This window comes from Vicugna pacos, chromosome 12 (assembly GCF_048564905.1).
Source record: "Vicugna pacos chromosome 12, VicPac4, whole genome shotgun sequence".
In the NCBI taxonomy this organism is placed as follows: Eukaryota; Metazoa; Chordata; class Mammalia; order Artiodactyla; family Camelidae; genus Vicugna; species Vicugna pacos.
In genome coordinates, this window is record NC_132998.1 from 58762536 (window position 1) to 58788894 (window position 26359).

The window sequence follows — 26359 nt, forward strand, 5'->3', positions numbered from 1 at the left end:
GAGGCTGGGGAGTAAGAGGGGAGACAACCTGGCAAGCCCTAACCATGGGGAGGAGAAACGGGGCTGTCACCAGCAAGAAGACCCCTCTCCCGTCACCCTCCTGCCCCTGCTCTGGTCATTTAGTCCATCCCCCTGCCTCTGGCGGGCTACCTCTCAGTCCTGCTGTGCCAGACGGGGCCTTGGGCCACCTGATCAGGACATTGAGGGCCTTCTGAGGGCTCTTGACAGTTGGGAAGTCCTCCTTCTAACCTCCGCCCACCCTACCCTGAGCCTGGTCCCTGTGTCTGGGCCACTGGGAAATCTGGGCTGTGCTCTTCCACCTCTTCCTGTCTAAACAGGTGGCTCCTGGGCTCACCCCTCCCACCTCACTGGCAGCTGGTGTCACCCTCCCTGCCTCCCCTACACCGTGGAGAGAGCGCCCGGCCGGGAGCCCAGAGCTGTGTGACCTCGGGTGAGGGCCTCTCCCCGGACCCACTCTCCTCCCCACTCACCTTCGTCCTCGGGGGTCCTGGGGCTCCTGGTGTAGAAGCAGTTTGTCATCTGTCAAGTGTGTTCCCTCCTTCCCTGCCTTCTTTCATTTGTTTGCTTATTCATTCCTCACTCAAAAGCCCTCAGTGACTCTCTGTCACCCCCGGAGTGACAGATTCCGGGCCTTCCATGATCCACAGTTTGGCCTCCAGCCGCCTTCCTGCTATTCCTCTCCGTGTGCTCTGTTCTGAAGCCCAAACAAGCTGCTGGTGTTTCCTGAACTCCCTGTTTCCCTGCCTGTCTGCCCTGCGATGCCCTCTGCCCCATCCCCACAGTGCCACATCCTGCCGGCGACACCAGCCCCAGCTTCCCAGCCACCACCTGCAGGAAGTTTTCCTGGATCTCAGCTTTTTCCGCTCTAGACCCCCTCAGCCCTCTATCAGCCCTCCCCTAGCCTAGGAGCTTCCTCCTGCCTCAGGGAATTGTTTGTTCCTTGCCCTTTCCCCTCCACCGGGTGTGAGGCCCCAGACTGCCTGGCCTGTGGCTCTCACTTTACTGTATCTCCAACGCCCAGGCCTGGCACAGATAGGCTTATTCATCACTTTCTGGTTTACAAAGTACTTTCCAGCTCTCCATGACCTCTTAGATTCTCTCAGCCCCTCCCGTGCAGCGGCAGGGCCTGGAGAGTGCTAACTCCCCATTCTACAGCTGGGGAGACTGAGGCCAGGGGAGGGAGCATGACTTGTCTGAGGTCACATGTTGAGCACTTGGCAGAGCCAGGGCAGACTGGAGCCTGGGGCTCCGGACTCTCAGGCCAGGGTCTGCTTGTGGCTGGAGAAAGGGTTCTTTTGGGGAGGGTGTCCCCTCCTCCTTAGGCCCTGGCCCAATGGGAAGGCCCAGATGGACGGTAAGTGTTGCTGGAAGAAGCAACACATGTCTGGGAAATTGTCCGTTTCCCTCCATCTGGTGTAGGGAAGGTTGTTTTTCTCAGAAGTAAAAGTCAGCATCAAGCTGTGCTCTGGGAATGCTTATCGTGGCCAGAATGGATGGGACACTCTCATTGGTCAGCAGGTTGGACTGGACAGCCAGTCAGAGGAGCCTAGCTGGGCCGGGGAGAGCCTGACCCATGGTCAACCTCAGGTACTGTCACCTGGAGATTTCTATATAGAGAGAGCTACATATGCAGAAGCTGCCCCTGACCTAGCCTAGGAGCATTGGTGAAGCCTACCTGGAGGAGGAGGCATTTGGCCTGGGTCTTGCTGTATGAGTAGGAGTTTTCCAGGAGAACAGTTGAGGGTAGTGTTTTAGGCAGAGGGAATAGTGTAGAGAACAGTGAGGAATTTAAAGTGGCTGGAACAGTGTGAGGCAGGGGCTGGATAGCAGGGCATGAAATGCCAGGTTAGAGGTTGTTCTTGATTTTGTGGGCCCTGGGGAGCCATTGAAGGGTGTCCAGCAGGGATAGGACATGGGAACTTCATTTATTAGAGTGGTCATTGCTAGAACAGAATGGAGGATGCTTGAGGGAAAGAGACTAAGTTCTGGAGACCAAGCAGGAGGCTCCTGTAATGGATATAGATTGGTTGATTCGTTTGTTCATTCATTCATTCAGCAAGTGTTTACTGAAGCCCAGCTTCAATAGTGTTGGACACTGTTCTTGACTTGGGTGGGGACGTGGTGTACGAGGCCTTGACACCGAGTCCCCAGCCTGATGGGGGAGGCAGAACCACACCCGAATCGTACTCCAGTGAAGAAGAATGGGGTAAGGACTGGGCAGAGGGACCTTCAGGGAGCCGTGGGCACCAGGAGGATGGAGTGGTCAGCCTGTCCTGCCCGGGGATGCTGCAGGAGTCAGGAGGGACTTTGAAGGGGGAGAAGTAGAGAGAGGGGGGGTGGCACCCCAGTTGAGGAAACAGCCTAGTCCAAGGCGCTGAGCCAAGCTGGGGTCACCAGGGTTGCAGATAGGCTGGAATGGGGGCTGGGAGGGGACAGGAGTGGGAAGGATATTCAGCACCCAGATTCTGGAAGGCTATGCCAGAGGGGGCACTGGTGTTCACCCAAAACCCCCTGAGCGCTGGGTGCATTTCATTGTCCCAGCAGCTCAGCCGGATCTTGAGATTTGCCCACTTGACAGTCGAGGCCCAGAGAGGCGAAGTGCTTGCTAGGCCACCCAGCCTGGCGGTGGCTGCGTGGGGCTTGGGGTGGGGGCCCGGGCCTGTGCAGCCAGCCCTGTGGAGCCTGTGAGCCCAGACAGGAGGTCTCGTTGTAACTGATAAAGAGCAGGCGGATTAGAAAGAGGGCTAGCTGGCTAATGAGGAGTCAGTCTCCTCCTGGGACATTTAAAACATGATTGGATTTTTACTCCTCCATCCTGCCTGTACTCCGGCTCCGGCTTCGTGTCAGAAGCCAACTTTGACCTGTCGCCTCCCTCAGACCGCCTCACAGTCCTGTTGGGAGACAAATGGCCCGATTTGTTTCCCTTGGAGAAAAATCAATATGTCTTTTTAATCAGCCAGGATGTCTTCCTGCGCATCTCCCTCCAGATCTCCTATGAGGCTGCCTTCCACATTTCCATCCCCATCTGTCCTGTGGAGCCATGCTCTGCTCCCCCGTCTCTCTCTTCTCTCCCCAAGTTCTAACCCTGACACTGGCAATTACTGCTGTGTGATGCTGAGCAAACAACTTGACCTCTCTGGGCGCCACTTGCCATCTGGCTGAGCTACGTGAGAAAGTGGGAGGAGGCTCAGCCAACTGTGAAGTGCTGTAGGAATATGGGGGTTTGGGGGGCTGGGCTTGGAGGATAGGCTGTGCCCACGTGCAAGTTTTGTGAGCTCAGGGAGGTCACTCCTCTTCTAAAATTGTTGGTGGGAGAAGGTTGAGCTGTATCAGTGATTTCAGTTGGGAGTGATCTTGCCCCTAGGGGACATTCGGTGGTGTCCACAGATGCTTTTGGCTGTCACAGCTTGGGGAGGGTGTTCTACTGGTTTCCGATGGGTAAAGTTCAAGTGTCCTACAATGCACAGGACAGTCTCCCACGACAGAATCACCAGCTCTCAATGTTAGTAGTGTTGCGGCTCAGAAATGTTGGCCGAGGTGGTCTCTGAGAGCCCCTGAGGCTCTGAAAGTGTGGGAAAAGCACGGAGCCGAGGGTCTTGTGGGGTGGAGGGCCGAGACTGAGAGTGGGAATCACTGAAAGAGGAGTCAAGGATGATGCTCAGTCCCAACCTGAAGGGATTCCTGAGGTCACATAGACCTGGCTTTGAATCCTGGAGCTGCCATTTACTAGAGTCACATGCCCAACCACCTTCCCATGTGGCCACCCACCCATCTCCCCACCCACCTTTCTTCACTTCATCCATTCATCCATCCATCCATCCATCTGCCCATCAACCCACTTATCCATCCATCCATCCATCTATCCATCTGTCCACCCACCAACCCACTCATCTGTCTATCCATCCATTCACCTTTTCATCTCTTCACCCATTTATCTGCCCACCCACCCACCTAATCCACCCAATCCTTACATCCATGCATTCATCCACCCACATTCCCAACGGCCTGCTTATGCAATCATCCATTGGCCCAACTACCCAAAGGCCCCATCCCACCCTCCTTCCTACCTATCAACTCATTCACTCTCCATCAATTCACTTGTTTGGCAAATCCTTATTGATCCGCCTGCCACCTGCTGAACGCCCAGCCAAACCCTGTGTTGGGCGCCATCACTCTCTCCTTGTACTATTTACAAGGCCTTTTGCACCTGGCTTTTTCTCCTCATCCTCTGCTAGACTGTGAGCTCCGTGAAGACAGGCTCCATATTCCATTAAGGCCTGTCTCTTCTTTAGGCCTTGACCCTCAGCCCCGCACATAGCAGGTGTACAGCAAAGCTTTCAATGAAGTGCATCCTAGTAAACAAGGTTGGAGGTGGAGATTGTGTGGACAGAGATGAGGCCGGCCAAGAGCCCTCATACAAAGGACTGCCAGGCCAAGGAATTTGGGAATTGTCTGGAAGGCAGTGGGGAGCCATGGGAGACTTTTGGTTTTAGAGGAGCCCTCGGGCTGCTGCATGGAGGATGTATCAGAGGACGCAAGGCTGGAGCAGGAGGCTGTTCAGATACTCAGGAGTGAGTGAGTGCGTCCTGCCTTGGGCAGCAGTGGTGCAGAGGAGAGGGTGGAGAGGAGAGATTTAGGCGGCGCAATGGACAGGTCTCTGAGATGGACATGGGGATGAGAGGGAGGGAAGCTCTGGAGGGTTCTAGTCTGGACAACTGGCAGCATTGGTGGTGGTTGGGGGCATTATTCTTGGGGGCGTGAAGTGCAGGGGAGAATTTGGCGGTCTGGGGAGAGTATGACCTATCCCATTTTGGGCCTGATGAATCTGAGGTTCCTGGAGACATCCCAGGGCAGTGTCTAGGAGGCCAGTTCAGCAGTGAGTGAGCCTGTGGCTGGGACAGACTCAGGACCTGGTCAGCCCAGGGATGGTCATCGAGGTTGTGGCAGTGGGTGTGGGGTCACGGAATGGAGAAGAGAGATCAGGGGGCTAGGGACCTGAGAAGGGCCAGCATTTAAGAGGTGGAGTCTGCAAAGCAGGAAGGGGACCTGCCCAGGGGCTTGTGGTGTCCCCGCCACCCAGGAGGAGAGCGTTTCTAGAACGTTCGTGAACTTGGATGGGGACAAGTTGCATGTTTGTTTTCACTGACCTCTGACCGAAATGCGGCATTTCTTTCTATTATGAATGGAGGCAATGAAGCATGGTGGGATTCCTGGCTGTTCCCGTGACTGTCACCAGTAGCGGTCACGGAGATCTGTGCTGCATCTCGGCCATTGTAGAGCGCTCCGAGTGTCATTGCCACTCATCCCTGCTTCCTCGTCACACAGACTCGGACCCGCCCCGGCTCTGGTTATTCACTGTGTTGATAACGAAGCACACATAGTTCTCCATGACAAATTTGTGATTTTAAAAAATATTTTGACAACTATTTCAACGTAACTGGCTTCTTTCCTTTCTAATGCTAAGCATTCTTCAAAGAATGTATGCACTTAAGAACATTCTTCTGAGAAAGGGCTCGTGCGCTTCCCCAGAGACCACAGAGACCCTTAAGAGCCGCTGTTGCAGGAAGAGGGGGTGGGCCGTGTCCAGCGTTGCTGCGTTGGGGGCACAGAGGACGCTGTGCACGCGTGTTAGCACATGCGGTGTGCAGGTGCACGCGGGGCTGCGGGGCTCAGGGGGATGCACATGTGAACATGCGCAGTGTGTGGTCAGGGCGGGCGGGGACATGTGTGGTGGGGTACAGGCCCCCAGGAGGCCGAGGGAGAGTGTCATCACCCTCCGTCCAGCCCTCACCCTCTCCATCTGTCTCCACTGAGTGTTTGCTGGTGGTTTCTGGAGGGCAGAGACCATGTCGTCTTCATTCAGGGTTCCCAGAGGCCCTGTGGGCCAGACAGAGGGGGGCATCAGTGAGGAGGTGCTGAATAAATGGATAGTGAGTGATGGATGTTAACAAGGAGAGGAGAGGGGAGTTCAGGGTGGGAAGGGAGACTGGGAATCCCTCCAGCAAAAAAATCCCTCCTTAGCAACTTGATGCCTCCAAGTGACAGGGACCTCATTCCCTCATGAGCTGCTGCTCCAGGTGGGCCTCTGGGCACAGAGAGGGACACATATGCTCTGCCTTTGGAGAGCACAGCCTGGTTGGAGATGACAGGTCGGGACAGACCACACTGTTGTAAGGGGGACGTCCAAGGTTCAGTGAGGGCCGGGGAGGTGTCCACACCCTCTGCCTTGGATTCCAGGAGGCTCCCTTGCAGGCACACCTTCTTTGTAGGTGGGCTCCTGAGGCTGGGTCAGCCCACAGACCGTGGGACCCTGACCCCCAGGGGCCTTCCCTGCCCTTCTCTTCAGCAGTCGCTGAAGCGTGGCGTCTGGAGGGTCTCCTGGGCTGGAGCTTCTGTCTTGTAGACTGTCCACCCCAGGTTTTCTTCCAAGCTGGTGGCCCCTGTTCCCTCGCCATCGCCTCCCCCATTCCCACTGTCTGCACTGGGCACGGAGGCCTGCTGGGCATCTGAGAATCAGAGACTTTGGCCAAATTCAATGAGTTCTCAAATTTAGGGGACTTAAAGAAGTGGGGTTGGGGGCAGGGACAAGGAAGAAAGGGACAGCTCACTCTTTCTAAGGGATCTCAGCCCACCGAGGCTCCATAGATTATAACCAGAACCAATCAGCTCGGGCAAGGCTGTGCGTCATGTGGGGAGCTTCCTGTTGCTAGAGGCATGTAAGTGGAGACAGGCCTAGGACTCTCTGCCCAGCAGGTCTGTTCACTTTGTGGAACAATTTTCTGTCTCAGCGCAACTACTGTGTCCGCTTGGGCAAGTTCTGCTGCCTCTGGACCTCCATTTTCATATCTATAAAGTGGATGTAATGTCTTCAGGCCTGTCTCCAAGGGCTCCTGTTGTGGGCTTGGGCAGAACAAATCTTTAAACAAACTGAAGACCGGATGGTGTGAGGTTCAGATCTCGGCTCTGTCCCTCGCTCTGGCCTGGGGCAAGTCTGTAAAACAGAGATGACACCTCCTCCTCTGCAAGGTTGTGGTGAGGGTCCCTGTGGGGGTCCATGACAGCCGGAGCCCCAGCAGGTGCCTGTGTTTTTTTAACGGTTGCATTTTCTTTGTCCTTAGAGCAGTTGCTCGTTACCATTTTGTGTTACACTTTTTATTGGGGTAAAACGGGCATGCAGTAGAGCTCACATGTCTTAATGTGCAGCTCAAGGCATTTTTCCACATAAACATTCCTGTGACCACACTCAGGCCAAGAAGAACATAACATCTCCAGCCCCCGGAAGCTCCCTGGCGCCCCCTGCAATGGGCACTCCCCCAGAGTTACCACAGTTCTGACCTCCAGCACTGTCGGTCCACTTTGCCTGGGTTTTCACTTCGTATAATTAGATTCGGATGCTCTTTGCTGTCTGGCATCTCCCTCCTGTTACCCAGAGTTGTGCCTGGCAGCTCCGTCCACGCTGCTGCAGTAGTTTGTTCTTTTTCATCACTGGGTATCCCAACGAAGGGATGTACTGCAGTGTTGACATTCTGGGCTGGATGGTTCTCTGTGGAGGGGCCGTTCTGTGCGTTGTAGGATATTGAGCAGCGTCCCTGGTCTCCACCCACCACATGCCAGGAGTGTCCCTCAAACCCCAGTTGTGACAACCAAAAATGTTTCCAGGCTGGCCACATGTCCCCTGGGGGCCAAAATCGTCCCCAGTTGAAATTTGCGCCCAACTCACTCTCCTGCTGTTGGGTTGGGACTCCTGAGCTTTCCCTAGGTTGACACTGTTTAGAATAACGTGTGACTTTTTGTGGACTTATGTCAGCGTTTCTCTGGGGTATGGACTCAGGGGTGGCACTGCTGGACCCTAGTGTGGGCCTATGTTTAGTTTGAATAAATGCTGCCGAGCAGCTTTCCAGAGTGGTTGTTGCTCATGAAGCTACATTGAATGAATGAATGAATGAATGAATGAGTGAATGGATACCCTCTTTAAAGCCCAGGGCCTGCAGCATAGGTGACATTCAGAATGGTAGCAACCTTTACTACAGTGCATGCCACATGGCCTCATACCACGCTGGGTCCTGGAACAGGGGAGCGCTCTGGGCATCTCCAGGGCAGGAGCGAACCTGGTTCATCTCAGTACACTGATACACAGGCCAGGTGGATAGCAGGTGCCCTGTGGATGCCTGTGGGCCTGGCCTTGGAAGAGCATGGAGCTGGCCCAAGAACTAGGGCCTGGAGCCTCAGGCCTTGGTTTGTGAAGACCTGAGTGCCCATCCCTGGACGCACTGTTGGAGGAATAGGGGAGGGACCCCCGTATAGGGGCTGGTTCACCTTCCCTGCCTCCCTGGTCCAGGAGGATGCAGCTCCCAGCCCTCCTCCTGCATTTGATTTATTTAAGCAACTGAGGTGCATCCTGGGAAATGGATCTGATTTCAGAGTTGACAAAAAAATAAACAAATTTGGCTGCCCCAGCCAAACCCAGTACTCCCGCCCTCATCCACCCTTCCAGAGCCCCCTGTGTTATAGAAACCATGACTGTCAGCTGGGCCTACGGGATGGAGGGTGATGGTTGCCACGGTAACCACGCAGGCCTCTGGCTCTGGCTCCTGGAGAGGAGGCTGCCCTGAGGGGCCTGCTCAGGCTTTGGGCACTGCCCAGCCAGTCACTCTTCTCTTTGAGAAGTTGAGGTGGGGGTGGGGCCTGGCATCATGGCTTCCCTGGTGACCCTGTTTTCCCAAATCACACCCTGGCCTTCTCAAGACAGCAGCCGAGCATGGGGTGGAGTTATGGTTTCGATCCAGCTTGGTCTCTTGCTGGGGTCCTTGAGGCCAGCACCCTCCGCTTGCTAGCCTCCCCTCCCACCATCTCCTGCACTCAGGTCCTTCCTTCCCAGCTGTGGCAGGGGTGGAATATCCCCCTTCCTGACCCCGCCCTGCTGACCTAGGCCAGAGGGAGACAATGTAGGCGAGAAGGGAAGGGCAGATATTCCACTGAGCACATGCCAGTCCACGCTCTGTGTCTGGGGGATGCAGAGCACGTGGCCAAGAACAAGGGATTTGGAGTCAGCAGAGGCGGGTTCAAATTCTGCCCCTGCCGCATTCCAGCTGCGTGACCCAAGGTGGCTGTGACTGGAGCCGCAGAGCCAGCACTGGTGCCTCAGTTTCTTTATCTATCAAATGGGGTTAATGATAGTACCTGCCAGCTGGGGGGACTTGGCTGAAACTCCAGGGCTACTCTCTACATTGCCAGGCCTGAATTGATTGAACCTTCAGCACTTGGGAGGCAGACATCATCTAAAGGGTTTGTGATAGCATCTCTTTTTCTTACTCAAGGTCGTATTAAGTAATCAGTCAGCAGGTAACACCAGCATGGGATTCTCAGTCCTCTGCTGGTGAGATGACTTTTTTCCCCGGAAGAGCCAAAGAACTGGAGACCCTGGACCCTGTTATAGGAAAGGTTGACAAGGGAAAGGGCTTTTCCTGTTGCACACACTTGACAAGCCTTGGTCTCCAGTCCGCAGCTACACTGGCTCTGTGTTCTGGGGCCTCTGGGCTCCCTGCCTCGTGTGCTTGCCGTGAGGTTTAAGTGAGATAATACGTGCCGTTTGATTAGAAAGCTCCTTGGCAAACAGACACTCAAGAACACTTGAGATATGTTGGCCATTGTTACATTTATTGCTTTTGTTAACCTGGTCCCTGACACATAGCAGGCAACTCAGTAGGTGCTTGTTATTTCACTGCTGGGCTCTGAGGCCCCAATTTCAAGGACCGTGGGAGGCACTGAGAACAGAGCAGGGGTACAGGGAGGAGAGTCAGGCCCCAGGGGAGGGCTGTTAGGAGGTGGGGCTGAGATGGAGGTGGGGGTGGAGGTGATAGGTGGGGTGAGGGCTCTGCAGCCCCTAAGGGCCCTTTGGTTGCCCCCACCCCTGCCAGAGGCCTGGGAACGCTTTGCCAAGGAGAGTACCGATCGGGTCACCATTGATGCGTTTCCCCATGTGTTCCTCAGAGGCGCCCCTGGCTGCCCATCACGGATCTAATCAGCTTCAGATGACCGAAGGTGCCTGTACCGAGCAGCTGCTACACGTCTGGGGACACGTGGCGTTTTGGTGGGGTTTGGAATCCAGCCGTGGCTCAGGGACCCTGTGGGTGGGGAGTCTCTTGTCCTAGGGTCACTTCTGCTCCAGGCTCGCCGTGTCGCTGGAGTGGCTCTCTGCCCCGCTGTGTCACATCTGTGCAGTGGGGGATGGGACTAGGTGCTTTCTGAGGACCCCAATGGGATTGTTCTGTAACAAAGGTCACCCAGAAGGTGGCGAAGTGGGCCAGGTGGCAGGATCCTAACTACACGGCCTCAGGTACCAGGCAGGGGCCCTGAGCCTCACTGTAGGAGGCAATGCAGGGCCACTGACAGCGCCCTGCCCTCGTGGAGCTGGCATTCAGGCCCCTGCTGGCCCTGTTACCCAGAAATCCCTTACCACTCTCCTGGGGCCTCTGTCCTCCCTCACATTGTCCCAGAACGCCGGAGCTTTGCCTGACTGCTCTCGGAGCTCCTCAGTACTTGAGACTAATGATGGAAACATTGGGCGCCGGGCCAAGCCACCGAATCGCTCAGCCTGGGACCTTTACTCCCTCTGACACGCCTTCCCCACGCCACGTGATCTAGTTCAACTTCAAGGAGGGCTGGTGCCTTTGATCCCCGAGCCAGTGGGGAGCGTGTCAGGAACCACGGGCAGCGATGCCAGCTCTGGCCTGACTTCTGAGCCTCACGGGCTCCTGGAAAGGGCCCAGGCTCTGCCATCTGGGATTTCCCTCAGTGCCTCGGGACAGGGTTGAGATTGTCCATCTCTGAGTGTCTGAAGCTGAGCAATCTAGAGGTGAAAGCCACTCCGTCTGCCCCTGAGAGGGATGAGCAACAGAGGCAGCCCTGTGCCGGTGGCTCCGGCACCACTGAGTCAGACCATTTGAGGGACTTGCTGACTGTGTGACCTTGGGCAAGTCACTCCAGATCCCCTGGCCCATTTCTCCATCTGCCCACAGCGGGCAGTGATGAGAGCTAAGGCCATGCCCCTAGGGGCCTGGCACGCAGTAGTTGTGATTACTGCCAAGTTCATTACTTCCATAGGAGCTAGACCAGGTGGGTGGGGAGCACTTCTAGAGAGGATGCTGAGCCACCACTGTGTGGGTGGGGAAGGGTGCTTCAAGGAAAGCTTTGAGAGAGGTGACAAATGACCTGGGCTGTGACGGATGATTAGGAGCTTGCCTGGTAGAGATGGTAGAAGGAAGTGCATGCAAAGGATATGCTTGGGAACAGCAAGAAGTTCAATGCATGCCAAGGCTGGTGGGAGATAAGGCCAGGATTGTTCAGTGAGGTCGGAGCGTAGGCGGCCTTGGGTGTCAGGCCAAGGAGGGCAATGGGGAGCCATGGAATGTGTTTGAACATAGGAGAAGTATAATCAGAGCTGTGCTTCAGGCAGATTAATCTGGCAGTGGCAAAATACCTTGAGGGCAAGAAAAGCAGGCTCTGGTTTTATATCCCAGCTCTGCCTTATTCTAGCTGGGAACCTTGGGCAAGTTACGTTCCCTTTTGTGACTCAGTTTCCTCATTTTTAAATGAGGCTTATAATAGTGCTGAGGGTTTAATGGGATAACACTTGCAAAGAGCTCCGATGGTGTTGACCACACAGCAAATGCCTGCGGGTTGTGTGCGGGGCAGATGGGAGGAGCAGAGACCAGAGCTGGAGGCTAACCAGGAGGCTGTGCCGGGTCCTGGTGAAAGACACTGAGGATGGGCTGAGGCCTCAGAGGAGAGAGGGGTAAAGCACAGGCAGAGACAGACCATGCATCATAGAGGAGAGCACTGCCCTTGGAGCCCAGCAGGCCTAGTGTGGAGCTCCACTCTGGTGTGTCCCAGCTGTATGAGCTAGGAGAGGCCCCTCGTTTCTCCAAGCCTCAGTTTTACTCACCTATAAAATGGGCCTGCTGACCCCCACTGCTCAGGGCCTTGTTGAGGAAGAATTGGGGGTGCCAGGCTCCTGGGAGACACCTGCCAAGTGCACTTTGAACTTGAAACTGGTGAGAAGGGCAGAAGTTGCTGAAGAGGTGACTGGAAGGAGGGAGAGCATGACAGGCAGGGGGAAAGGCAAGGGGGATGGGGGACGTTTGCTAGTAATTAGAACGTTTGAACTTCAAAAAAGTTAATTAATGATGAAGCTGCTACTGGAGCGATGCTCAAGCTAGAAGAGGGCCCTGGCAGCGACTGAAGTTAATTACAGGCTGTGGTGGGAGAGTGGCAAAGGAGTGGGGGGCGGGCAGGAAGGAGCAGAGCTGGGATGAGGAGGGTCTGAGGGGGAGGCAGGAGGGAAGGCAGCATCCCAAGGTGAGCAAGGGCCCAGGAATGAGAGGGAGGCTGTTGCCACGGAAACCATGTCAGACTTCCATCAGGCAAGAGGACTCACCCTTCCACTGAGTGGGGGGTTTGGCTAAGGGTCTGGCTGGCATAGCTACATCTGAGCTCAGAGCAAGGGCTTTGAAATTGAGGGGCCAGGCTTTCATTTGGGGGCAGTCAAGAATCCTTGGATGTCAGAGTGGGCAGGGCCCAGAGAGATGGATTTACTTATTTGTACAACAGACATTTATTGAGCTCCTCCTAGATTCCTGTCACTGTCAGAGCTGTGAATGCAAAACCCCTGTCCCCTTGGAATGTAGATTTTAGCTATCGATAAAGTCAATGCTCATGTCAGCAAGACAACTTGTGAATGACCCAGGCCCTCAGTCCCTTCAAGCTCTGGCTCCTTGGCTCCTTGACTCTAGGTGGATTGGGAGGGGTGGGACTTGACATCATTCGGCTGTGTTCGAAGCCTGGGCAGGAATCAGCCAGGAAGGAGATGGGTGCTGATAGGGCGAGTGATCTGGCTTGGGGAGCCCACTCATCCTGGGTCCAAGCAGGTGCCCCAGAGGCCCTGCAAGGTTGATGGCAGTGGGAGACTTTCTGCCTGGGCAGACCTGAGGACATTGAGCCCCACTCCGCTTGGTTCGGAGCCTGGGGAGGGCCTAGGCACAGATATGCCAGAGTCTGGTGATGAGCTGTAACCCAGCCACAGGAGAGAAGAGAAGGACAGGGGTGCCTGGCCAATCTCAGCCATGCTGGACAACCCCTTGGCAGGCTTCAGCTCCAGGCCTTTGGCAGAGATGGAGGGGGCATGGGTCGGGGAGGGGAAGGGTGGTCAGAGAAGGAGGCAATGACAGTCAGAGGGAGGTGGTCAGAGATAGAGAGGCCGAGAAAGTCCAGAGATGGCCTGCCCGCTGGACCTCTGAGAGCCTCTCCTTTCCTGAGCGGGGAGCTCTCAGACTTGGGCAAGGGTCCTGGCAGGTAGCAGCTTGATGGGGTTTGGGTTCCCTGGTGGGTTTGGCACGTGTGGCCATGTCTATTGTGAGGGAGGGTAGGCTGGCTCCAAGGTCTCTAAAGGCTTTGAAAATGTGGGCTTGACCCATCAGGAGAGACACCTGGAGGGGAATGGGGTGTGGGCTTGTGTTTGTGGTGGGTGGGTGTACTCTGACCCCATGGCTATGGTCCCCTAACTGTTTTGTCCTTGACTTCGTGTGTACGTGGTTTGAATGTGTCAGCATGCTGGTGATCCTACTGAACTGCGTGACACTGGGCATGTACCAGCCGTGCGACGACATGGACTGCCTGTCTGACCGCTGCAAGATCCTGCAGGTGAGGCCGGCTGCTCTGGGCCCCGTCCACCACCCCACCCCACCCAATGCCCCCCCAAACCTGCCCCTCTTCGCTCTGCCCTGCCCGGCCTAGCCACGTCTTCACCGCCTGGCCTGCCCTTGCTCCCCTGGTGGTCCTCTTCCTCACTCCCACCTGGTCTTACCCATTTCCCTTTGTAATCCTCTCTCTCTTCCATCCCCTTCTCTCTATCTCAAGGCTTCTGCCCTAGTCCAGGCCCCCTTTTTCTCCTGCCTGAGGACCACCACCAGGTTCTTCCTGGTCTCCCAGAAATTCCCTGCAGAAAGCCTGCCTTGGCTCCAGTGCTCTTGGAATAAAGGCTGGGCTCCGTAACTCTCAGTCGGTGCCTTTAGGAGTGGCCTCTTGTATCTCTCCTGTTTTCAGCTCACCGAGGTCCCAGGTGGAGGCCTGACCTTTGATCCCTGCAGCACAGGTATACCTAGAATGCAGGGTGTTAGGCTTATACCCATTTTACATATGTAGAAAGGAAACATCCAAGTCTGTCTCCCTGGGAAAGTCAGATTCCTCCTAGGAGGAATTGCCATCTGTCTCTTACGTTTCCACAGGGCTCAGCAGTTCACAAGCTACTTGGGGCCTCTGATTCCTTTGGGGCACTTGTTAAGGATCCAGACTCCTGGCCCATCCCAAACCTGCAGAATTAGAATCTCTGGGGCAGTCTGGGGCCCAAGTGGGTAACAAGCTCCTTGGCCAGCCCTGGGGCCCTGGGTGGAGTTAGAACCAATTAACCTCAGCGGATACTAGGCTGGCTTCCCTACCAGGCGGTGAGTTCACTGAGCACTCATCTCTGTGTCCTCGACGCCCAGTCTACGTCCTGCACACAGGAGGTGCTCAGAGCCCACTTGTTGAACTGAATTTACTGTAGCCCTCTCTGATCCCTGAAAGAGGAACTCCACACAGGCCCTGTCCTCAGGAAATATACACTCACTTGAGCCTGTGGCTAGGACATTTGAGGCCTCCTTTCTGAGCCAAGGAGGGCAGCATTCAAACCTGTGCCCAGGAAGATGTCAGGCCCATTTTGAGAAAGCTCCTTCCACGTGACTTTTGGAGTCAGATAGACCTGAGTGTCATTTCTGGTTTTCCATTCACTGTTGTGTGATTTGTGGCAAGCGGCTTAAGCAGTCTGAGCCTTGGTTTCCTCATCTGTAAAATGGGAATATTCAGGGGATCATTGTGAGAATTGAAGAGAGAATGCAGATCACATGTCTAGCCCAGTGCTTGGTGATTATTAGGAAGGGCCCCTTTGCCCCACTCCCAACTGGGTCCCTTGTCAGTACACTTGCTTTTAGAGAACAAATAGAGTGGGCTGGATGACCTTGGGCAAGCTCATTTCCCATTCTACCTCAGTCTTCTCATCTGTGAAATGACCGCATTGGACCAGGATCTCTGAGGTTCTCTTCCTGCCCAGGAGGAGAAGTTTCCATATCTTCCCCTGGCCACTCGTATCTGTGCCCATGTTCCCACCTAACACCGTGGCTCTGAGCCCCAGATCCTGCTCCAGAACCTCACGCTGTCCCTTGCTTCTTGCCTTCCTCCTGCCCCTGCAGGTCTTTGATGACTTCATCTTTGTCTTCTTTGCCATGGAGATGGTGCTCAAGATGGTGGCCCTGGGCATTTTTGGCAAGAAGTGCTACCTTGGGGACACATGGAACCGACTGGATTTCTTCATTGTCATGGCGGGGTAGGTAGACCATATCAGACAGGTCCTAGCCTGTAGTGCATGCCAGACAAAATTTATGTAATCTCATGGGCTTCTTGGTAATAACGATGAAGCTGTGTGGTAATGCCTGGGTCCCTCCTGGACCCCTGCAGTGGAAGGAATGATGTCTCTTCACAGAATGGCCTGGACAGACAGACATTCCTTCCTCTCTACTCTGGTAAATCATGTGTCTTCCTGCACTGTCAGCTGATACTGCATCTATTTTTTTTTTTTGATACTACGTGTATTTTATACTAACTATGATCTTGAGAAAGCCACTTAAACTCTCTAAGCCTCAGTTTCCTCATCTGTAAAATGGGAGTAATAGATAATGAAGAGTAGCTACATCAAAGTGAGCACCCAGTAAATGTTGACTATTATTATTACCATCATCCTAGATCACTCGGCAGGTCAGAGATCTAGCACAGACTCAAGTACTGTCTGACTCCAAACTGTGGCTATTTCTGCCAAGGTGTAAGCTACAGTCAGAGAGGCCAGGTGATAACTTAGCCTGTTTTGGCGCATCTTGGGCCCTGCTCTGTGCCTTGTTCTTGCTTTCCTGGGTCAAACCAGGCTGATGGCCCATTCATACACTCCTCCAACAAGCAGGGGTTAAATGAGCACCTACTAAGTGTTTGGGCCTACTGAGTGCTGCCCTAGTTGTAGGGTATGGAGGATGGCACATCCAGACGTAGACTTTGTTCTTCCCCACTACCGTCTGGAGAGAGGCACCCGGCAGCCACATGGGTAAACATGCCATGCTGAGACCAGGGATCTGGGAAAGCGTCGTGGTTTTCTGAGAGCATTTCTGGGCCAGGCTGGGGCTTGCAGGCTTGAGGACTTGTCTGAGGAGGTGACACAAACACAAGAGCTGAAGGGCGAGCAGGTGTTAACTATGCCCAGTAAGGGTCAATATGGCAGAGGTGAGAAGGGGAGACCAAAAGGCTGGCAGCCCATGAGTGTGGGCCTGTGTGTGAGTGTGTACCTGTGTCAGTGTGTGAGAGCATGTGTATACGCATATAGGTCTTGCCAGCATACGTGTGTGATGCCATATTTGGAAGGGACAGAGGGTGGACGGGCACACAGCTGCGCTGGCGAGTTAGCATCACCGAGTAGATGCTGAATTCCACAAATGTGCCCTGAAGTGAAAAGATTCACTCATTGGTGTTCTTTAAAATGTTTTAGCTCTTCCGTGTATCCTGTCCTAAGAGCTGTATTTAATTTCACAACCATGTTGTCAACGATGGTTTAGACCTAAGTAGAAGTTCTCTTGGGTCTTTATGGTGTCCTGTGAACTGTGTCACCCCTTTGACAAAGTCTTCATTCTCAGTCTCATTTTGGTTTGGCTGGAGGACATCCTTAAGCAGTTTTTTTATTTTTTTATAATTTTTTTAAGGGAAGGTATTTGGATCGTGTCATTTTCCAGTCTTGTCAGTCCAAAAATATATTCCTTTGATCTTTGTGTGTGAAGGGTGGTTTTTGTCTGCACTGTTCTAGAGTCATAATTTTTCTCCCTCAGAACCCTGCACATGGTACCATCCAAACCTACACCACAGTCACTGAGCTATACCCGTCCCGACCCCTTTTAGAACTCAAGATTCGTGTAATTCTTCAGGTCAGAAAAAAACTCTATACCTTCTTCGGTGATTGCCCATTCTCTGCTGTCTCCTGAAATTCCCATAGGTGGCTGCTTCCCTCCTCAGTCTGTGCTCTGCATCTTTCCTCATTTCTCTCACAGAGTTCACCCGGATGAGGAGAGAATTCCTTGGCTTGGCCTCTGAATCACTAATGAGTTCCTTTTCCCTCTTACAGTCCCTGATGGAAGCTTTTGTCTCCTCTGTGTCTTTTTAACACCAGGATCGCTTCTTGTCCTTGAATGTCTCGTTTTTCAGAGCAGTTTGTTTTAGTGGGCGCAACAGTCACTCATCTCATTACAGGTACAGATTAGGCTTCTTAAAAGTCCTTTCCTGACCCCAAAGTCCAAGCATAATTTTCAAAAAGTTAAAAAAAATTACCCTCACACAAATCTTAGAAGGAACATGTATCACAGATTTATTCAGCTCATTAATGAGGAACCAGCAGGATGGTAATCAGCCGAATTAGGAAAATAGACATTGGAGGAAAAATTATAGGAATAAGAGGGGACTAGAATCAAAGCTAGTTAGTGGCTTTATAGGGCCATAAAACCATAACCTTTGGGGTTATCTTTTATATTGGGCAGAAATCACTTACGAATCTCTTATGAGTTCACATGTAATTTCACAACAGCCAGACCTTTAATTAACAGTAAAGAGTGACTCGAACAAGGTATATTTCCCTAGATAATGAGATAATCTTTATACGGGTCTGTTAAATAATGCTCCAAATGCCATTGTGAGAAGTACTGCCCTCCCTTTGCCATATTTCCCAGTTTTAGGATGATTTTTCTTAACTCCCGTTTCAGAGAAGTCATTTGTTTTGCTGGCTCCTCATGAGTGCCCCTACTCCGCCCTTTTGACTTGAAGAGTCTCCTCTGTTGCTTAATGATTCCCCTCATCTGCTCATATTTATAAATAAAGACAGCGAAGATCTAAGCTGAGCGGAGTGAGGAGCTGGCCTGGCTTCAGCACTGCCGTGGGGTCTCCGTTTGCTATCTTCTCTCAGTCCTTGGGGTGGGGTCCACAGGCCAGCATCCTCCTGGGGGTCAGGGAGGGCTGGACGCATGTGCAGTCCCATAGGGCCCCATGCTTGGTTTAATGCTCTGCTCGCACCATTTTGAAATTCTCAAGAAGTTTTGAACAAGGAGCCCTGCGTTTTCACTTAGCACTGGGCCCTGCAAATTATATAGCCAGTCCTGGCTGGGGGGCGGGTTCAACAAAGACATTTTTGGGAGAGGCATGAATAGCCTTGGGCAGGAGGCTAGGGACTCCAGTGACCTACCCCTGTCCTCAAGCTCCGCCCTGTGCTTTGTGCCTGGGGATGATGAGCGCAGAGGGCAAGATGGGAAGCCACAACCCCCAGCATCAGAACGCAGCCCCCCCAGCCCCACCCAGGCTCGCAGCTATAAATGTCCTGTTTCCCGAGTAACAGGCCTGTCATCCCGAGAATGTTTTCTTCCTTCCTGCTCCTCCTCTTCCCTGAATTACTGGCTCCCTCTTCAAGTGATGGAGGAGACAGAACCTCCACACTGGAAAGTTCCTCAGAGGTCAGAGCCTTTGTTTCAACATCCAGTCCGCCACCTGGGCCAGCTCACAAGACAGCCTATCGCAAACTGGGACAACCTGCTGTGCTAGACAGTTCTTTCGCTGAGCCGAAATTTGTCTTCCTGTAGCTCGCACCTGATGGGACCATGCGGTCATTGATTCATTCACAAAATCAGCATTTGCTGAGCACCTACTACATGCCAGGTGCTACGCAGTGGGGACTCAAGGTGAACAAGACAGATGCTCTCATGATTTCATGGAGCTCACGATTTAGGAAACAGATAATGAAATTCTAAACAAATTCTAAATTGGGATCAATGCTGTTGCAAAGAAGTATAAGGGGCCATGAGGGTGTGGAATGGGGACCTGGCTTAGATGGCGGGAGAGGTTAGTATGCGGCTTCCTGAGAAAGAGAGGCCCCGGGGTAAGAGCTGACCAGGCAGGGGGTGGAGAGGGTGTCTCAGGGGAGAGGGGACAGCATGCAGAGGGCCTGGGGGTGTTGTTGGAGGAAGAGGAGGGAGAGCAGAGGGGCTGTGGGGAGCCCAGGGACCCTGGGGGTGGGTGGGCGCTAAGGGGTAAAGCCAGGGAAGAGGGCAGGGGCCTGGTTGCACAGGGGGGCCTGGAGCCTGTGGACAGAGGTGTCCCCAACAGACTTGTGGCAGTCCTTCTCAAATTGGAAGGCGGCTCCTCTCCTCCCTGAGTCTCCCTTTCTCCACATAAAATGTCCCCGGCACCTCTCACAGTTTGTCAAAGGACTGGTGAGGTGGCCTCACCTGCTGGACTGACTCGAGGCTGTCGTGGTCCCCAGCTGGGGAGCAGGACCCCAACCTCCCGGTGATGACTTATGGGGGAGAGAAGGGGCAGCCCTCACCTCAGGGCAGCGTGGTTGTGGGGACCTGCAGAGTGGCTGCTCTGCCTGCCATGCCTAGGTCCCGTTCACTCTCCAAGCCAGGCCTCTCCCACCCTGGAACTAAACACAGTTGATTTAAAAAAACCCAAAACCTAAATATCTAACTTTACATTTATTATTAATTTCATCTTATACTGATCTCTTGGAGCCTTGATTCAGTCATTCATTACATTATTTCTCGTCCTTGATCAGCCAGGACAGCCCTGTGGCACCTCACTGGAGACTCTTCTGGTGTGAGACAAAGCCCCAGTAATCACTGGATAATTGTTGAATTTACCTCACTGTCTTATTTAAGCTGTACTTCTCTGCCTTTGTCCATTAGGAGGTCATGAAATATTCAATGACATTCTTGTTGAACTCGAGATTTTCTTTATCTATATCTTTCCCTTGGTGCATCACGCTGGTAATAACTACTTCCTCCTCTAGCTAAAAACATGAAATGGCCACTGACAGCTGTGGGGAGGGGTCTGGGCACCTGCTGAAATCACCCCTAAGAATTCCTGATGACGGGTGTCTGGGGTGAACCAGGGCTCTAGGGATCTTTCCAGAATGAGGCTGAGCTAGAGCCCTTGCCAAGGGCATGGCCGGTGGGGGCCCCCACCTTGGATGAGTGCAGGGAACAGGAGTGGCTTTGAGTGTGAAAGCCACTGAAAGCTTCCGACTGGGATGGCGTCCAGGAGGGGGCCTCGGTGTGGGAAGTGGAGCCGCCCAGGGACGCGTGTGAGCAGATGGGGAACGGGCAACCTCCCCCAGCCTCAGACATATGTGTGGCCTTGTACCCCTTCTCAGTGCTTCTCCAGATTCAAGGAGCAACAGGATTGCTGGGGCACATGTTAAAATATAGATTCCTGGGCCTCACCCAAGGGACCCAGATCCAGCAGGTATGGAGGGCCTGGGAATCTGCATTTTATGAAAAAGCCCCGGTGGCCCTGATGCAAGGGGATCTAGTTCATCTGACCCTCCCAGAGCCCTTGTTGAGAGCGCTTCAAGTGTGGATCACGATTCCCAGTCTGGAAACCACAGGTAGCGGAAGAGGCATGGGGAGGACTCCATCTCTGATCTGTGTCCGGAATCTGAATTAATTCTCATGACAAGAAGATATACTATGTCACCAGGACAGTGGGGATTCCTTGTAAGCATTTCTGTCATCATTAATAATATTAACACAAATAGCAGTAGCGTCAGTAACTCCACACCTTGACCACGGAGCGGGAGAGAGAGGCTGGGCCGGGATCTATTACACCCTGGAAACAGCTTCTCCCAAGTGTGCCTGGGGAACAGCTTCTCCAGCTTGACTCCTACAGGCTCTTGGGAGACAGAACATCAGTAAGAATTGTTCGTCATCCCTGGACTAGAGCTTTCTGAAAAGATTAGGCAGGCCTGTCCCCTCTGTGGTTGCTTGCTGGGAGTTCCTATTGTCCAAAGTGCCCCATCAGTGGGACTTTAAAAAGCAAAGGGGATTGAATCCTCTTAGGCATTATCCAGGTGATAAAAATAAGAGCATCTACTGTTTGCTGAGTACTCTGTGTGGGCCCGATGCTGGGCATTATCTGGCTTAATCTTCAGACTAGCTCTGTGAGGGAGGAACTGCGGTCAGTTCCGTTTCACAGATGAGGCACAGGGACAGGGAGTCACCTGCCTGAGGTCACGGACTGGTAAGGGGCAGAGCCAGGAGTTGAGCCCAAGGAGTTGGGCTCCATGGGCTGGGCTTGAATCCTGGTTCTGTGTAACTTGCTGGGTGTATTTGTCAGGGATGTGTTTGGCTGCAAGTAACAGAACACGTGACCAACAGTGGCTGAAGCAAATCCTGGGGTGTTTTTCTGACATAACACGAAGTTCTGAGATTGGTGGTTACCAGTGATGGCTCTGTGATGTGGGGGCTGACGTGCTTGTGATTTTCCAGGTCTTTCTTTCATGGTCACAAGGTGGTGTTGAAGTTGTGGGCGTTTTTTCTGCAGTGAAGGCAGGAAGAGTGGAGGGAGACAGGGCTATGCCAGCTGCGCCTCTACTTGGGTCTGGGAAGCGACATTTTTCTCTTCTAGATCCTTCCCCTGTCCCAGCACACTTGGCCAGAACTGGGTCTCATGGCCATGCTTAGCTGTAAGGGAAGCTAGGGAAATAGAAAACATCATTGAATTTGGATAAATCAACCAAGAATTGTTCTCTGGGGCCAGGCAACACTGGAAGAAGAGAGAATGCACATTAAATGGGCAACTCAGAGTCTGCCCTCTCCTGAGTTTCTTTGTCTCTTGGCCAGAGCTGTGACTCTGCCATGTCTCCAAGTCCCAGTTGGAGCCTTCTGTCTGGGCTGACTGGGGGTGTGCGTGATCTGCTGAGAAATCCAAAGTCAGTTACCAACTGGTGCAAGCTCTGCAGAGGCCCGCACCCACCAGCAGACCTGCTGTGGTTACGGGTGTCAGAGGGTCACCACTGGCCTGTTTCCAGAAGCCTCTTCTTCAGTTGGCCCCCTTCCTGCACGGCTCTGTATGCGTGACCTCTGGGTCAGGGAAGCACTCTGCATGTCAGCAGGCCCAGGGCACCCTCCTGGCTCTGTCACTGACTTTACACCGATTTATCCTGGGGTCTACAGGTCTGTCTGCTCCAAGGCCTGGATGCTCTGAGGGCAGGGCTGAGGCTGAGCCATTGTCCTGGAGTCCTTGGAGCCTGGCCCTGGGCCAGCATGGAGGGGAGGCCCCATGACATTTTTTTTTTAATGGGGGGAATAATTAGGTTTATTTATTTATTTATTTATATATAGGGGCACTGAAAATTGAACCCAGGACCTCATGCATCCTAGGCATGCACTCTGCCACTGAGCTATACCCTTGCCTTTCCATGACATGTTTTGTATCTTTGTGCACAGTCACCACAGAGCTGGGGGATCTGGGGCCATTTTCTTTCTTTCTGAACTGGCCCTTGGGTGAGTGTGGACCTGGGAAGTTTCCAGGGGGAATCCTGGTGTGGATGATTTTTGATTTACATATGGAGTACAGTGGGAGAGGGAGAGAGATGATCACCAGCTCCAGTCCGTTTCCATGGAAACAGGATGCTAGCTGCTATGGTGGGCGGGGTAGCGATAAGTCACCAGAGATTCTCAGGCTACAGGTTGATAAGCCAGACACCAGTCAATCATAAGTCAGTCAGGATTTTCTCAGTTATACAGACAGGAACCTGCCAAACCTGGCTTAAGGAAATTTTTCATCTCTTTTACTGAAAGCTGAGGGGTCTCTGGCTTTAGGACCCACTCAGTCCAGATTCCTGAAAAATGTCACCAGGCATTGTGTCCTCCCATTCCACAGCTCTTCTCGTTCCTCTGTGCTACCTCCATCCCTGGCTGCTTTCCTCTCGGTTGGAGGGTAGCTGCTGGCAGCCCCTAATGCGCAGCCTACTCCCTTGGGTTCAACAGAAAGACCTTTACTTTCTCAGCCACTCCAATGAGTGGATAATGGAACCTCCTTGGCTTGGATTGGCTGGCGTGGGTCATGTGCTCATCCATGAACCAATCACTGTGGCCAGCATGAGGCAGTGCTCTGATTGCCTAGACCTAGGTCAAGGTGTTGGCACCTCTTATACCACAGGGCCTGAGGGAGAGGAGGATGCACTTGGAAAATCCCAGGACTGTTACTCTGCAAGCAGAGAAGGGAGCTCCAGGTGGGCACAAACCACTCTGCTTAGGTGGGTCACCAGAACTAAAGTTTCCTTGCTGGGCTGGACTGTTACAGTCTCGAGAACTTGGGGTTGTTACCCCCACTTTGCTGATGAGGAAGTGGAGGCTCAGAGAGATTAGTGGCGTGCTTCAGGTCACACAGCCTGCATGGGCCAGATCTGGGATGTGCTCAAGTACGACGGTGCCCAGAACGCATGCCGACTCACAGCATGAGGTGTTGTACCTTTTCAGAGGCCAAAATATTCCAGTTGATCTGCCCTGGAGGACTTGGGCAGCCTCATCAACTCTCAGAAGGATGTGGGGTGAGTCCTGGAAAAGGGACTTTTCCCTCAAGCTGTGGTAGAGCCAAAAGAATCTCTGTCTGGTTTCCATCAGCTGTGCCCACCTGCCGTGGGCAGGACTACTCTGGAGTAAGGGAGCTGAATGTCATGGGAGGCCTATCATGAGGCACATTTGGAGTGTATACTAAAAAGTTGTATATTGCTGTTTGCCTGACGTTCAGACTTAACTGGGCATCCTGGGCATCCTGTTTATGTGGCAACTCTTCCCAGAGATAGAGTCACTGGAGTATTGTCACCTGAGTGGAGCCTTGTCAGGAGAAGGTCCAGGGTCTCCTGCTGCTGAGGTCCCCAGATTTCCCCTTTACTCTGAACTTGGCCTGAGTTGGCTTCAGAGCATCAGTTTCTTTGTCATGTGGGTTTAAGAACCCCTGTTCTTCTGGTCTCAGTGGATTTGCATGAGGATGTATGTGTAAAAATGACCCATAAATCATAAAACACTGGCCAAAGTCAAGGGCTAATGTTATTACTCCCTAATTCTCTCTTGCTGTTAGTTCCTTCCGCCCTCCCTCCACTGAACACCTACTGTGTGCTGGGTACTGGGATAGTAGCCTTGGCTGGTGTCTAGTTATGAACCAACACAAGCCTGAGTCATCGCAGAGCTGCCTCCTGACAGATGAGCTGCCATTTCCAGCATCTCAGCTTCCTTTCCATTAGCTACATCTTAAATTACATTTTAAGAAAGCCCCCGTGGGTCCCTTGTAAAGATTGAGGAAACACCCTATTTTTATCAGCAACACAGAAATCGTCTCCTGGGAGGGGTGTTTCCTGGAAAGATGTTAAATCTCAGTCATTTTATGTTGCTTCTTGTTAGCTCCAAGCTTTTTTTTTTTTCCTGATCTTGTCCCTCAAGTTATTTGTCTGACAGGCTGGCAGGGAGCCGCCTCCAAGCCAGGCCCTGGGTTGGGTGCTGGGGACCCGGCTAAGACTCTGAGCTAGCCCCCTGGCAGCACCCCTCAGAGCCAGAGGTGCTGTAATAGAGGCCCAGTGGGACACAAGGCAGGAGAGCTCAATTCTGCCTGAGGGTGGGCTCCGGAAAGCCGGGAAGGGCAGTCCAGGTAGAGGGGCTGGCAGACGCAAAGACAGGTAGGCTGGACATAGCGGTGCACTCTGGGAAGTGGAGATGTTCGGTGTCCCTGGACTGCAGGGCAAATGGTGGTCAGAGAGCTTCCAAAGGCCCTTCCTGCTTGATCTTTCCCCAGCAGGAGGTGGGTCCAAAGGGGTTTAAGCAGGCATCATGTGATTCGTGGGCCAGTGTGAACTGAGGCAGCGAATGAGGCTGTGATGTAATAGTCACGGACACCTGTTTGGCTCTTACTTGTGCCAGGCCCAGCTCTAAGCACTGAATCCATATGTGAACACATTTCATTCTTTCCATACCCCTGTGAGGTCGATTCAGTGACACACCCAAGGTCACACGGTGCACTAGCAGCAGAGCTGGGATTGGAACCCAGGCTCCATGCCCTAACCATTGGGCAACACTGCTGCCACGGATGCTGGCCCTACTCCACGTGCTGCCAAGTGTGTGGTACCTCCCGGGCACTGGGCCAGCTGAGGGGGTGCTCCTGAGCCAGAAGGTAGCCTGGCCTGATGAGATGAGGTGGGGGGTGGGTAGGCCATGCAGGGCTCCTGGATCCCCTGCTACCCGGCCCACTGCCCTGTGACCTGGGCTCTTTCTGGCTCCAGCTTCCTCATCTGCAATGGGCGCCCTTATCCCACCATGGGAAACTGTGTAAAGTGCTTGGCATGTAGCGAGTGCTCCGAAACCCTTCTGAGTCAGCAGGACTCTGAGTTGCCAGTGATAGAAACCCAATGTGAATGACACCCAAGCCCCAAAGGGACCGCACCAGCTCACGGGACTGGGAAGAATGGAGGGCAGATCTGCAGTTCGGGTGCAGCTGGAGGGAGTGCTCGAACCATATGGTCAGGATCCTGCCTCTCCCCGGTTCTGGCCTCAGCCTTCCTTTGTGTTGGCAAAATTCTCAGGCCACCATGGAGGCAAGATGGCCATTAGCGCCTTTGGGTTTCCTGGTGGTGGCTTAGCCAGGGAGAGCCTCTCCCCTGCAGTCCCAGCTCAAGAGCTGGCTGCCCCTTATGGCCCACCTGGGGTCACGTGCCCGTCCTGAACCAGTCATGGTGGCCAGGGGTGGTGCTCCCTGGGTGGCCAGGCCTGGGTCTCTGGGCCTCTCCAGGAAGCTGGGGAACTGGGAGTAGGGGAGGGAGGCTCAGGAATCCGTGGGACGTACCCTGAAGAGCAGATGTCCACCCTGCTGACCCACCCCTGCCACGGCCCCTACCTCCGCACACCACGCCTAAGCCCCTCTCTCCAGACGGACACCTGACACGCACCCAGGAGCTAGGTGCAGCCACTCTCCTCCTGGGGTGATGTCAGGACAAAAGTGCTTGCTTTAAAGCAAAATTACTTACCTAATTAGGCGCTTGGGAGCTGGCAGGAGGTAGTGGGGGGTTTTGTTGATTTTTTTTTAGACTTTTAGCACTGAAGCTGCGCGATAAAGTAACTGTGTAATTAGGGATTAATTTCGCACTCCCGCAAGTGATGTCTTACTTGGGGCCTGAGGGAAGTCAGCCGGGTGGTTATTCACCTACAGAGCCGCCCTCTTCACCTTCCTTTTTGGGGGGGGTGCTCCCTCAGCTCTCATCCAGGGGTGGGGAGGGGGAAGGGGCTAGTAGGCGGCTTCTTCCATCACAGGTGTTGTTCATGCTCCACAGGTTCCCCGATGCCTGCCGACTGTGCGGCGGGGCTGGAGCGGGGCTGTGCTGAGGAGGAGTGAGGTGCTCAGCCGCAGC

General features: G+C 53.6%; 1 protein-coding gene across 1 annotated transcript in view; it reads left to right on the forward strand.

Annotated features, from left to right (window-relative positions):
* Positions 1 to 26359, forward strand: part of CACNA1I (calcium voltage-gated channel subunit alpha1 I) — a 126668-nt gene that overhangs the window by 34284 nt on the left and 66025 nt on the right. The window contains exons 4-5 of the mRNA XM_072973559.1: positions 13608 to 13719; positions 15303 to 15436. Coding sequence (XP_072829660.1) covers positions 13608 to 13719; positions 15303 to 15436 — 246 coding nt within the window. The remainder of the gene's footprint in view (positions 1 to 13607; positions 13720 to 15302; positions 15437 to 26359) is intronic.